This window comes from Anabrus simplex, chromosome 3 (genome assembly GCF_040414725.1).
Source record: "Anabrus simplex isolate iqAnaSimp1 chromosome 3, ASM4041472v1, whole genome shotgun sequence".
Classification (NCBI taxonomy): domain Eukaryota; kingdom Metazoa; phylum Arthropoda; class Insecta; order Orthoptera; family Tettigoniidae; genus Anabrus; species Anabrus simplex.
This window is the reverse complement of record NC_090267.1, coordinates 146,142,499-146,156,278: the sequence shown is the minus strand read 5'-3', so window position 1 is coordinate 146,156,278 and position 13,780 is coordinate 146,142,499. Positions and strand designations below refer to the sequence as shown.

At 35.6% G+C, this 13,780-nt stretch overlaps 1 protein-coding gene across 1 annotated transcript in view; it reads left to right on the top strand.

Moving 5' to 3' along the window:
- Positions 1–5,152: 5,152 nt before the first annotated feature.
- The window catches only part of LOC136866089 (vascular endothelial growth factor receptor 2), a 254,837-nt gene continuing 246,209 nt past the window's right edge, over positions 5,153–13,780 (top strand). Inside the window, exons 1-2 of the mRNA XM_068226603.1 lie at positions 5,153–5,236; positions 7,023–7,180. Of these exons, the coding sequence (XP_068082704.1) occupies positions 7,037–7,180 (144 nt within the window). The 5' untranslated portion in view covers positions 5,153–5,236; positions 7,023–7,036. The remainder of the gene's footprint in view (positions 5,237–7,022; positions 7,181–13,780) is intronic.

The window sequence follows — 13,780 nt, the reverse complement described above, 5'->3', positions numbered from 1 at the left end:
ATACAAATGAAAACTAACTACAGAAGCAGAACTAATGTAGAGGCTGATTTTCGGTTCGCGTGACTATGCTTGTAAAATGCTTGGTCTTCAGAAAACAACACCATCCATTCCACTGATCCAACAACTGCACCAAGTGAATTTCTTCAAGCAAGTTTCCATATCCAGACTGTTGTAATTATTAACCAAGTGCCACAATGTTTTATGATTTCTGTGCATATATAAAGTAAATCTTTATGTAAATTAAATTAAATTATGTAAATTAAGTTACAGTACATTTAAATTTAAAGGAAAGTAAATCTTCATCCAAAATTATACGAATACAATGAAACATGGTGACATTACAAGATACTGTGTTTTGTCCACTGATTTCAGTATTATATTCTCTGGTGAGGGGGTCCTTAGACATGAATACAATTTGCTAAGGGGGGCTCAGACACAAAAAGTTTGTGAAATCCTGCTTTAGAGCACACCATCAATTGCAAGCCTGTCCACACAGATTGCTACCTTCATACAGGTTTTCACTACTATTCAGCATGTGTGAGTTGTTTACAATCAGAAAGATATGGACTTAATGAAAGCCACTTTGAGGAGTAATGGTTACAAAAATTCAAAAATTTATAGTGCTCTGCATCCCAGAAGGAAGAATAAGAAATAGAGAATGAAGCCATTAACTCTCTTGCATTTATAATTAAACCTATTATTCTAATCAGTTTTCTAATCTAATTTATAGGGTGATATATTTAATATTTTTTCTTAAATCATTTAACCTAGAACAGTTCAAGAATTCCTTTAATGTGTTAAGCATAAATTAAGAATAGTGATTTTATGATGCAACAAGTCCAAGAGAATATTGGTGATTAATATGCCACTGAAAAAGAGAACATTCTAAGTTCTTGAAACATGTACGGCTATTAGTAACATAATAAAAACTGCCAGAAGTATTCACAAGGTGGAATCATATTTTTAAAGATGTTTAAATAACAGTAGAGGATTTGAAGCAAAAAACCTAATATACAGTCAAAATTTAAAATCTGAAATACTTGTGAAAGCTGAGATTACTTAGAGACATTGAAAATTCAAGGTATAGGCTTAGAAACACTGCACTGCTATTACTTCAGCTGCACAAAGAATATCAGCTGTACTGTCATTTACCAATATTTTGTCACCAATGCAATTATCTTTTTTCCTACACCTACAATTTTAATACAATATTATTAGACATCATATTAAGAGTCTGTGGTATTAAAACCAGTTTTATTATGCCTTAATGAGGAACATTATCATTTTAGGATACTTACAAATTCATATCTTTGAAGAGAAGTACATCATTTTTCTCTGTAACACTGTGCTGAGGATTGCAAAGTAGCCTAAAGTAGGGTTTCAAGCTGTTATGGTATGCAGCAAATCAAACAGTTCACTCTGACTAAAATGTGGTGATTTTTTTTTAGTATAAAGAGATGACTCAAGTCCAGGTTCCTAGTACAGGAACTAGTTTTGAGTAATTATACTTTGAGTTATAGAAAATGTATATAACATGTAAAATATATAAGATTCAATCAATCAATCAATCAATCAATCAATCAATCAATCAATGATCTACATTTAGGGCTGTCACCCAAGTTGCATATTCCCTGTCAGTTGTTTACCTAATCTTTTTCTAAAATGTTTTCAAAGAACTTGGAAATTTATTGAACATTTTCCTTGATAAATTATTCCAATCCTTTACTCCTTCTCCTATAAATGAATATTTGCCCCAATTTGTACTTGAACTCCAACTTTATCTCATTGTGAAACAAAAATTCCTTAGAGATGTAGATGTTGGAGTTATAAATGTGGGAACAAGTAACTTGTTTTCCACAAACTGGAAATGAAGGAGGTGGCCTAAAGCAGGTTCTGGAAGAAGTTTGTTTGTTTATTCATTTAGTGCATGATAAGTAGGAGTTGATGTACATGATATTTCATTATTATTTGTTGCAATTTTGCAGTGTATGTGTGCTACAATCTGCCAGCCCCGTGGTGTAGGGGTAGCGTGCCTGCCTCTTACCCGGAGGCCCCGGGTTCGATTCCCAGCCAGGTCAAGGATTTTTACCTGGACCTGAGGGCTGGTTCGAGGTCCACTCAACCTATGTGATTAAAATTGAGGAGCTAACTGACGGTGAGAAAGCGGCCCTGATTTATAAAGCCAAGAATAACAGCCGAGAGGATTTGTTGTGCTGACCATATGACACCTTGTAATCTGCAGGCCTTCGGGCTGAGCAGAGGTCGTTTGGTAGGCCAAGGCCCTTCAAGGGCTGTAGTGCCATGGGGGGTTACTACAGTCTTCTTTTTCATCTTGTTTGATCTAAAAGAATGATTCAATTAAGAATTTATTCGTTGCGTACTACTTTGTTAAAAACACGTGGTTAATTTCACCAAATGTCTTTTGCTTCAATGCACTTCAATACAAGCTTGGCAACAGATTTACTCAGCACACTTGCTTCCACACTTGCTGCTTTTATGGCATCTTTTTGTCACTCTGATGCTGCTGATGGTGCTTGGTGTTTAAAAGGGCCTAATATCTAGGTCATCGGCCCCCACTTCTTTTATTTTTGCCACCCTTTGTGAGCGTGTTTAGGTCTCCAGGTTTCAGCGTGTCTGATAACACGACACATGAACGCTTACTGCTAACAATGTCTTCAAGTTCATACGAACTTAACAGCGTAGACGCATGCCACTTCCACATTACCCAATCGTGAGGCCCTTAAAGTTTATCAACATTTTCTTTATAATAATTACTTCCAGTCATGGTTAGTTAAAAGAAAAGAGAATTTTACTTCCAACATGTTTCAGAAAGTTTTCACGAAAATACTGAATTTTGTACACTTTTATTGCCCAACAGACTTATTTTTGTGAGTTCTGAGTCCATAACTTGTTATTCGACTTGATATAAAATCTTTATTGAACAATGAAATGCTGATTTATCTTATAAAAACCTTTCGTTTTTACCTTTTTAACACAAGATCTCACAAACTTGAACTAAAGTTACCATAATTTTCAATGAGTATGAATACAAAAAAATACATTAAATGTTCTTTCTTGCCATTATTAGATGGCAACACTTTATCAGTCATTTTTCCATTATTCTAACACAAATGTATGTCCAACTCTTGTCCTGTTTCTCTACGGGGTCTGGTATGAAGTGAGAGGAGTCTTCGTAGCAAGTTTTTATGATTGGATACTCTTCCTGACGTCATCCTCATCAGAGTTGTTAATGAGATGAAATGTTTGATGTGATATATGATAGAAGGAAGGGAGAGGGTGAAACGCAGTGCTGGCACATAGCCTACTCCTGTTGAATAGCACCAAAGGGTCTGCTGACAGACGAATCACAGTCAACAATGATATGCCCTCGCTCCATACGAACTCTGTGGTGAGGTTTGGAATTGAATCCAGGCTTTTGACACACAATCTAGTGGTTAGAAATTATGTTTCACCACCTCTTCTACCCTTCCGGCCAACTTATTTTTTTGACCAATAGGACTCGAACCAGCTAACCATGGTGTCAGACCGTATAGACGAATATGGCCACCAGGCGGGCTTGTTATTCTAGCATAAATAACATAAAATATCAATATTGCTTTACATTTAGCCTACCTGTTTGGATCTGTACGTGAATTCCAGCCATCTTCATTTTTGTGTAAACTTTGCGAAGGCACTGTCAAAAAAGGCCTTCACATTAGTTCTTCTTAGGAAAACTAGAATCTCCTCTTCTACTGATAAAGGAGCCAAGTTCCTGAGACAAATTTATCCTTGTGTTGTTCAAAGGTATGGTTTTATCCTCATCAGAGCCCAAAAGCTTCTTTCAACACTTACGCTAGTAGGAGAAAAAGTTAAAATTAATGTAGCCAAATTGTGGACTTCAGTATGCACAATACAGAGATCATTCAATTTCATGTAACTTCCATTGACTTGCACTGAGGTTTGAGAAAATTCATTAAGGGACTATAACACTTTCAGGTCATCTTTAATGTAATCATATTTTGCATGCATTAAATACACATAAATGCTGCTTTGTAAGCAATTAGATGCTTTGTATTATATTTTTAATGTATATTGAAATTCGTGAAACTGAAGCATAAAGCGCCTATTTAGTTTCGGCTGTACAGTTGCTTTTAAATTAATATAACCATACGTTGAATAAAAATTACATGGTTAAACATACATAGTTTTGTTACTTACATTATGTGCAGGTTAGATTCACACCTCCATCTTTTCCCATTTTCCGTGGAATTTCCGGGTTTTTGAAGTTCTTGAATGATCTCTAGAAGGGTCATCTCGGGCAAACGACCAACAGTAATCAGCCATCATATTCACATCCCAACGTCCATGATAGTGTCGTTCTGCATCTTTCTGAGATCCTGGTGAAACCTTTCACCTTGCTCTTCACTGACAGCTTCTAAATTTGGAGGGAAATAATCCAGATGCGAAGTTAAGAAATGAAGCTTAAGGCTCATATTACAGCCGAGTTCCTTAAACTTTACCAACATTTTCCTTACAATTTCTTTGTATTGAGGGTCCTTAATGTTGCCAAGGAATTTAGTCACTACATCTTTGAATGCGTTTCATGCCTCTTTCTCAATTTTGGTCATCGTGTCTGTGAAATTTTTATCCTTCATCAGTTTACGAATCTGTGGTCCATCAAATATGCCTTCTTTGATTTTTGCATCTGGTAATGAGGGAAATTTAGTGGATAAATATTGGAAGCATAGGCTACTTTTATCAAATGCCATGACATACTGTTTCATCAATCCTAATTTGATGTGCAATGTTGGAAGTAGAAATTTTTCACTGTCAATAAGACTTACATTCAAGACATTTTTTGATCCTGGTTGTAGTTGTTTCCTTTCTGGCCAATTCACTGTATCCCAGTGTTTATCCCATGCTCTGCTATCCCATTTGCATAAGAAACAGGGAAATTTTGTATAGCCTTTTCGTTTCCCAGCAACAATCCAATGATATTCAAATCACCGCAAATTTGCCACCCATGCTCGTGATATTTATTTTTTTCAAGCACCAACTTTAAGGTCTTGTATGTTTCAGACATTTTTGTGGAGTGTGCAAGTGGTACAGATGCCAGAACATTTGTATTATGAAGCAAAGGGTCAATAAAAACACACCAGTTACTAGGATCATACTCTTTCTCTCCCAATTGACGTAGAAGATTTGAAACATCCGTACAAAATACAAGTTCATCTTCGTGAGTATAATACTTTCGGATTGTTATCTTTGAAAGGTTGCTTGATGCTTGTTGTTTTAAGGGGCCTAACATCGAGGTCATCGGCCCCATCTTTGAAAGGAAACTGCTTTATCAGTCCATCATAAACATTGCATAAGGGCTGGGCCTTTTAACACGTCTGTTTATTCAAGTAGTCTAAGATGAAAGACAAACGCTCAACTGTCTTATCTTCAATCCTACGTACCTCGCGGTCTATTGCGTATCTGGGGGAGTTTCTTATGAATTTACCAGGAAACCCCCAACGACAAAATGAAAATTTAGACAGCAATAAACCTATAATAAAATGCAAACAGTAACAAATTGAATCACATAATTGTATTCTTAAAAAAAAAAGTTGCGTGAGAACATCTCTCAACATTACATCTTACGAATTTATGCAGATACTAAAACACCGAATTGCATTAAAACTAGACGTGATAGGAAAAAAATAGTATCTTTTTCGGAATCAGGGCAGCGATTCCCATAATAATTACATATTTTCTATTTTACCGCAAAATCATGTTGGCTAGTGTTATTTATCGGATGATTTATGCTAACATCTTGAGTAGTGAGCGTACATCCATAGCACCTACTAATAACTCATCCTACTTTAGTGCAAATTACATGCATTGTTTTAAGAAATTGAAGTCCTTGCTGCAGACTTAAATAAATTGGTTTGCCAATTTTTATTCCTATGAATTTTAAATGTCTTTTCAACTTAAAGATGGCTAAGATATAAAATCTCCTTATAGCATCAATGTGATATGTTATTCAATGAACTTAGTAGGAGGTCAACAAAGAAATAATGTGAAACACGATTGTCGAATAGTGAGTTAATTGGAAAAGTCTTTGGAACATACTATTCAAACCCTATGGCACACACAGCAAGGTAGATGGTCTGCAGGTATTGAAGTGTTACATGAGAACTACGTTCTCAGCAGTATTGCTTGGCTTTCTTGACCATGTCTATTGCCTCTCATGTCAGAGAACTACTCACGTGGTCTAACTGCTGAGTGAACCCCATTTCAGCCCATAGTGCACGATTAAAATTCTTGGACAAGTTCAGAATTGACCTTAAGGCACTATTTGTACATTGTACGGTTGGTATCAGAAATGATTAGAAAAGGAAAAATAATTTAGAACATTTCATTAGAATTTTCTTTTAGGAAATAAAATCTTAAGATACAATCTTCTAGAAAATATCAGAAGAAAGTATGAATATTTAAGGAAGCAGTGGCATAGATATGACTTTTCCTTGGGGGTGGGGGGATATGAATAGTAATAGTGATAATAATTACAACCCTGTAGTTTTAGATTCTATGAATCTTTCCCATAGAATTAGCTTTTAATACACCACAGAATTTAAAGAAAACCCTCAAATCCCTTGGTATCTTATGATGACAATCCAATTACTGTAGTGAGAAGTAAATCAAAAAGAACAAAAGAAATTAGCAAATTAAAACTGAAAAGGATATATGTTACTTGTATTGATTGATTGGTTGATTGATTGATTGATTGATTGATTGATTGATTGATTGATTGATTGATTGATTGATTGATTGATTGATTGATTGATTGATTGATTGATTGATTGATTGATTGATTGATTGATTGCTAAACATGTTTTAATCCTGCTACATTTTTAGAAAATAAATTGTTGATTTAGTATGACAAGAAATAATTATTTAATAGTGATAAATACTTTAAAATAATTTTAAGATTGATTTTATTTAATATGTAACTAAATTTATGAATGTTTAATATCTAGCTCATTCAGATTCAATGGCCAAACCAATGATCACTAGTAATAGCGAACCAAATCCTGCTGTTGGAGATGATTTGATACTTACCTGCACAGTGTCTGTGGATTTTGGTATTTCATTTTCTATCGAGTGGGATATTCCTTCAAGTTCTAGAGCTCATCTGGTAAGTTTTGTTATTTTCTTATGACTTATTAGATAATTAGCAATATTCTGAACAAAATGATAGCATTTCAAAGCTTTCAAAATAGCTCTTTGTCATTCTTTCAAGTAATGTACAATCCTACAAATATAACATTTTTAATCCCTTGAAGATATTTAAAACAAGTTTTACTATATATGGTAACCATTCAATATCTAGTTCTAAGTCATTATATATCCCATAACAGACTCTTTAACACAAAGCTGTCCAAACAGTACAGCATGTCAGCCGTGTGCCAGACAACATGCCAGCACGGAAGAGTTGCACAGTTGACATAGATGTTGATTTCCATAAGGAACCTGAAATATTCCCGAATGGGTAAATTTATAATACCGTACTAATACAGTTGGTTCATTATTGGACATCATAAATTTTCCAGCTAACTCATTCCTGGTTGCCAGTGTTTCGCCCCAGTGTGCTAATTTGGGCTCATCAGTTGGTAAATAACACACCTACCAAGATGCATGGCTAGTACATGCCGGGGAGGCCACTGTGTAGGCTACTTGGAGTTGCACAGGTCGGTCTACCATCTCCCTGTCTCTCCCTTACTTACTTTGCATTTGCTCAGCACGTGGAGTAGGATGAGACATATATGCTTGGGAGGTGGCTTATTTCTGAATTCCACACAATGGATATGCTAAATATCTTTTCCATGACTATGGTATGTCATTAAGCATGAAGCTATTTAAATAGAAAACACAGGGAAGTCACTTGATGCTTCAAACAGGATTTTTCCTCATACTTTTTAAAGAGCTAAAGCCTACCCCTGATTTATTTGTTGACCCCTATTCTGTGCTAGATGAAGATGTTCTGGAGCTAGTAGAACTACATGAAATACCAGCCTGAAAGATAGGTTAAATCACTGTCCTATTTTGTGTGAATTTTGTTGTAAATTCCCTAAAATAAGAGTATCAGAGACTTCTTAAGGAGATGGCAAAAGTACTCTCCAGGTTCAGTTCTATGTACATTGTAGAAGTTCTTTTTTTGCTTTAAAGATCACAGATGGTAACCTTCATCATTGTATTTGATTGTTTTCTTGTTTCTGATATGGAGAGAATTGTAAATTCCATATAGAAAACATCAACAGTAAATTATGGTATGCGGCACTCTGGTGTGTATTCTGTAAATAAACACAAAATGTAAGCACCCTCTTAAAAGATTATGGTTTAAAAAAAATTCCTTCCTGTATGTAATATGTGTGTAATTTAAAGCTCTGATATTTAGTGCAGAACTTGAAAAAATTAATTATGAGACATCCGCTAAACTTAGTGGAAGCCATTTTCTTTCAGTTTCGACTTAGTTAAGGTGACACTCCGGAGATAAAAACCATTTTGGTAATTTTGGCTAATTTATTTTGATGACTGAAATTGAAAGGATTTAGTTTCTTCTTTCGTATCACAAAGTTATTCCATTGAATTCAAACAATTTATCACTTTAATAATGCTTTGTTTGCCAGTCTGCACACAGCAGAAATTGATGTGGCATCTGATGAACTGCTTTGTTAGGTAATGAGGTCATTGTCATGTTTCTATTAAATCAAATATGCCTGTTCTTTGCAATTACGCATCCATGGAATGGGCCAACAGCCCAGCCCTCCCCCCTCCAATATATTTATACAGAATCCAGCTGTAAGATCTACCATATTTCTGACTGAATTTATAAAGCCTGTTATGGAGTAATATTTCAGTACTCGAGTGTCACTGAGAATCATTGTATGCTTGTGTTGTTATTCCTGATGGTACTACAATAGTTTCGACAACTATAAGTTTTGTTATTCTTGCATGTTTAATCTTTTTTGTAAGTTCTGTGGTGGTAGCCAGTCTTTTTACTTTTGTGAAGTACGCGCGCAAGTAAAGTCTTATAGCTGTGTATCAAGATACTATTAGCTAAGTGATGAATAACTGAACTTTTGATAGGAAAGACATGGGGATCATCTATTACCGAACAGGAGTCTCTATTGAAGAAACCAGGGACAAAAGGTTATGAAATGTTATCGGAATCAGATTGTTCTCATCAGGAAAGTGTCGCATCAACTTCAAGCCATGTAAGTTATGGTATGCGGCACTCTGGTGTGTATTCTGTAAATAAACACAAAATGTAAGCACCCTCTTAAAAGATTATGGTTAAAAAAATAATTCCTTGTTGCACCTATAGCCAACAATCATGACATGACAGAAACTACAATGACGTCAAGAGACACGCAGTTTAAAAAATCTTATTCACTTCATGTACAGTAATGTACTTTGATATTTGTATACAATGTGGAATACCGTAGCGAAGCATGGGAACATTTGCTAGTTATCTAAATATTTGTCCCTCAGTTCTCCGGGCAACCCTGGATAGCCTATAAAGTGACAAATAATTGGTTGATTATCACTATTACTAACCCACACTCAGTCACTATGTTTTGTTTTCGCATGTGGGGTGTTAGGTACAATTTCACAGTCCTCTTATCAGATGAACAGTTGCTTTCACTTAAAATCTCTTCTTCAGTATTTTCATAATCACCATCACTGTCCTCCAAATCACTGTCTAAAGCACTTTCAGATAACTCAACAATAGCATTGCTGTCACTGCCTTTTCCTATGCCCAGAGCCATGGCTATGAGACTGACTGACACCTGATGAAATGTTTGTGCTTTCAGAGGCTACAATTGGGCAATAAATTATGGTACAAGTTCTTAGGAGAGTTGTGAACAAGCCACATTTCTGTTCTATTTATAGAAGTTTGCAAAAGAGAAACCCTTGTGGGTGATCAAAATATTAGTACATACGATTTGGCGTGGTGCTTGAGTGTCTCTCCATTTGAGTTGAAGGCCTGGTGCATACATGTCACGTCACATGAGTCGAGTGGATTAAGATGCAAAGTTACCATCTCACAATTCTCATTTTGGTTCTCAGTCAGAGTGGACATTGTTCATTTGAGCTCTTGCTGTACAGGGGAGTTCAGGCTGATGGCATAAGGTAAATTTTATTTCCACTATTATGCCTGAAATCAATTTGTATCGCTCGCAGGAATTCTAATGGGTCTCACATCTTTGATGATTTAATTTAGTCAAAATAGTGTATAGTGTATTTCAGTGTTTGCCTGTTTCCGGTAGAATGGAACTAGCCTACTGCATAAGGGAATTTTCAAATCCAAAATAGGTTTGCAATTGGATATGCTGCTGTGTCATGTTGCTTATCCATTATATGGAAGTAATTGTGTGATCATGTCTTGATGTCTGTTAGCTTACTTGTGTTTCCAAAGTTCCTACTGTTTAACATTTGTTTCTAAAATTTTAAATTCCTTTGACATCACTTTTAAACCTGATGACTTTTCTATGGTGCACAGAACATCATCCGGGTGCTGAGGGCAAGACCATGTGCACTCCCATAGTGAAATAGTTTGTTTTGGGATTTTGTATTTCATATATTTATGTATTTTAACAGTAGACCAAATTTCCCACGTCAAAGGATAAAACATTTTAGGTTTAATAAACAATATTGAAATGGAACTAGGAAGGAGGTGCAGGTTAGAAAGAAATAGAATTAGAAATGGCTGTGAAAGTAAGGAGAAATTGAAATAACTTACTAGGAAATTGGCTGAGAAATGATACAATGGATGCAGAAATATTCTCATGGAACTGGAGTGTGTATTGTAGAGATCAGAGAGGAATGGTAGGAGGGGGAGTATTCATTCTGGTGAAAGAAGAATTTGTAAGGTACGAAAAGGTTAAAGATGACAAACATGAAATTCTAGGTGTAAGGCTCATCTCTAAAGATAATAGGCAACTTGATGTTTTTTGGAGCGTACAGACCGGGAAAGGGTAGCGCTGACGCTGATTCAGAATTATGTGATAAGATAATCAGCTATGTTGGAAACCATATGGAAAGGAATGTGATAGTAGCAGGTGATCTGAATTTGCCAAATGTCAATTGGGAAGGTAATGCGAACAACAGGAAGCATGATCAACAAATGGTAAATAAGTTAATATGGGAAGGGCTGTTGATTCAGAAAGTGATGGAACGAACTACAGGGAAGAATATTTTGGATGTGGTGCTGGTAAAACCAGATTAACTCTATAGAGAAACTGAAGTAATAGATGGTATTAATGATCACAAAGCTGTGTTTGTGGTAGTTAAAAATAAATGTGAAAGAAAGGAAGGTATTAAAATTAGGACTATTAGGCAGCACCATTTGGCTCATAAAACAGGCATGAGGCAGTTTCTAAAAAGTAATTATGATCGGTGGAAAACGGAAAATAAAAAAGTAAACAGACCCTGGGATGGGTTTAAAGCAATTGTTGAGGAATGTGAAAATAAGTTTGTACCTTTAAAGGTGGTAAGGAATGGTGAAGACCCACCTTATTATAATAGAGAAATAAAGAGACTAAGAAGGAGATGCAGATTGGAAAGAAATAGAGTTAGAAATGGCTGTGAAAGTAAGGAGAAATTAAAGGAACTTACTAAGAAATTGAATCTAGCAAAGAAGTCAGCTAAGGGTAACATGATGGCAAGCATAATTGATGGCCATACAAATTTTAGTGAAAAATGGAAGAGTATGTATAGGTACGTTAAGGCAGAAAGAGGTTCAGAGAAGGACATTCCAAGAATCATTAATGAACAAGGGGAGTGTGTATACGAGGATCTTCAAAAGGCAGAAGTATTCAGTCAGCAGTATGTAAAGATTGTTGGTTACAAGGGTAATGTCCAGATAAAGGAGGTGACTAATACTAAAGAAGTAGTAAAATTTACCTATGACAGCAATGACATTTACAGTAAGATACAAAAGTTGAAAACTAGAAAAGCAACTGGAATTGATAAGGTTTCGTGGGATATAATAAAGACAATGGGTTGGAATATTGTACCATATCTGAAGTACTGGTTTGATTATTGTTTGCATGAAGGAACTTTACCAAATGAATGGAGAGTTGCCATAGTAGCCCCTGTATATAAAGGAAAGGATGATAGACATAAAGCTGAAAATTACAAGACAGTCAGTTTGACATGCATTGTATGTAAGCTTTGGGAAAGCATTCTTTCTGATTATATAAGACATGTTTGCAAAATTAATAACTGGTTTGATAGAAGGCAGTTTGGATTTAGAAAAGGTTATTCCACTGAAGCCCAACTTGTAGGATTCCAGCAAGATATAGCAGATACCCCGGATTCAGGAGGTCAATTGGACTGTATCGCGATTGACCTGTCTAAGGCATTTGATAGGGTAGATCGAGGGAGACTACTGGCAAAAATGAGTGCAATTGGACTTGACAAAAGAGTGACTGAATGGGTGGCTCTGTTTCTAGAAAATAGAACTGAGAGAGAGTAGGTGAAGCTTTATCTGTCCCTGTAATAATTAAGAGGGGAATTCGTCAAGGCAGTATTATTGGACCTTTATGTTTTCTTATATATATATCAATGATATGTGTAAAGAAGTGGAATCAGAGGTAAGGCTTTTTGCAGATGATGTTATTCTCTACAGAGTAATAAATAAGCTACAAGATTGTGAGCAACTGCAAAATGACCTCGATAATGTTGTGAAATGGACAGTAGGCAATGGTATGATGATAAACGGGGATAAAAGTCGGGTTGTGAGTTTCACAAATAGGAAAAGTCCTCTCAGTTTTAATTGTTGCGTTGATGGGGTGAAAGTTCCCTTTGGGGATCATTGTAAAGACCTAGGTATTAATATAAGGAAATATCTTCATTGGGGTAATCATATAAATATGATTGTAAATAAAGGGTACAGATCTCTGCACATGGTTATGAGGGTATTTAGGGGTTGTAGTAAGGATGTAAAGGAGAGAGCATGTAAGTCTCTGGTAAGACCCCAAATAGAGTACGGTTCGAGTGTATGGGACCCTCATCAGGATTACTTGATTCAAGAACTTGAAAAAATTCCAAGAAAAGCAGCTCGATTTGTTCTGGGTGATTTCCGACAGAAGAGTATCGTTACAAAAATGTTGCAAAGTTTGGGTTGGGAAAACTTGGAAGACAGGAAACGTGCTGCTCAACTAAGTGGTATGTTCCAAACTATCAGTGGAGAGATGGTGTGGAATGACATTAGTGGACGAATAAATTTGTGTGGTGTCTTTAAAGGTAGGAAAGATCACAATATGAAGATTAAGTTGGAAATCAAGAGGACAAATTGGGGCAAATATTCTTTTATAGGAAGGGGAGTTAAGGATTGGAATAAATTACAAGGAAGATGTTCAATAAATTTCCGATTTCTTTTTTAGATCATTTAAGAAAAGTTTAGGAAAACAACAGATAGGGAATCTGCCACTTGGGCGACTGCCCTAAAAGCAGATCTGTATTGATTGATTGATTGATTGATTGATTGATTGATTGATTGATTGATTGATTGATTGATTGATTGATTGATTGATTGATTGATTGAACATGATTATTTTGTTCAAGAGTGCAAGTGTCACCAGTTTATGTTTTTTGGCAAGGTTGTCCAGCACCATTCACATCCTGTTCTTTGTCTATTCGTATTGCCTTTAGTTGTCCTTGCATTTGTGTATTTTATCCTGTCTTTCCTTGTTTGTTTTTATCTTGTGGTACAACATTGTTTCAATTG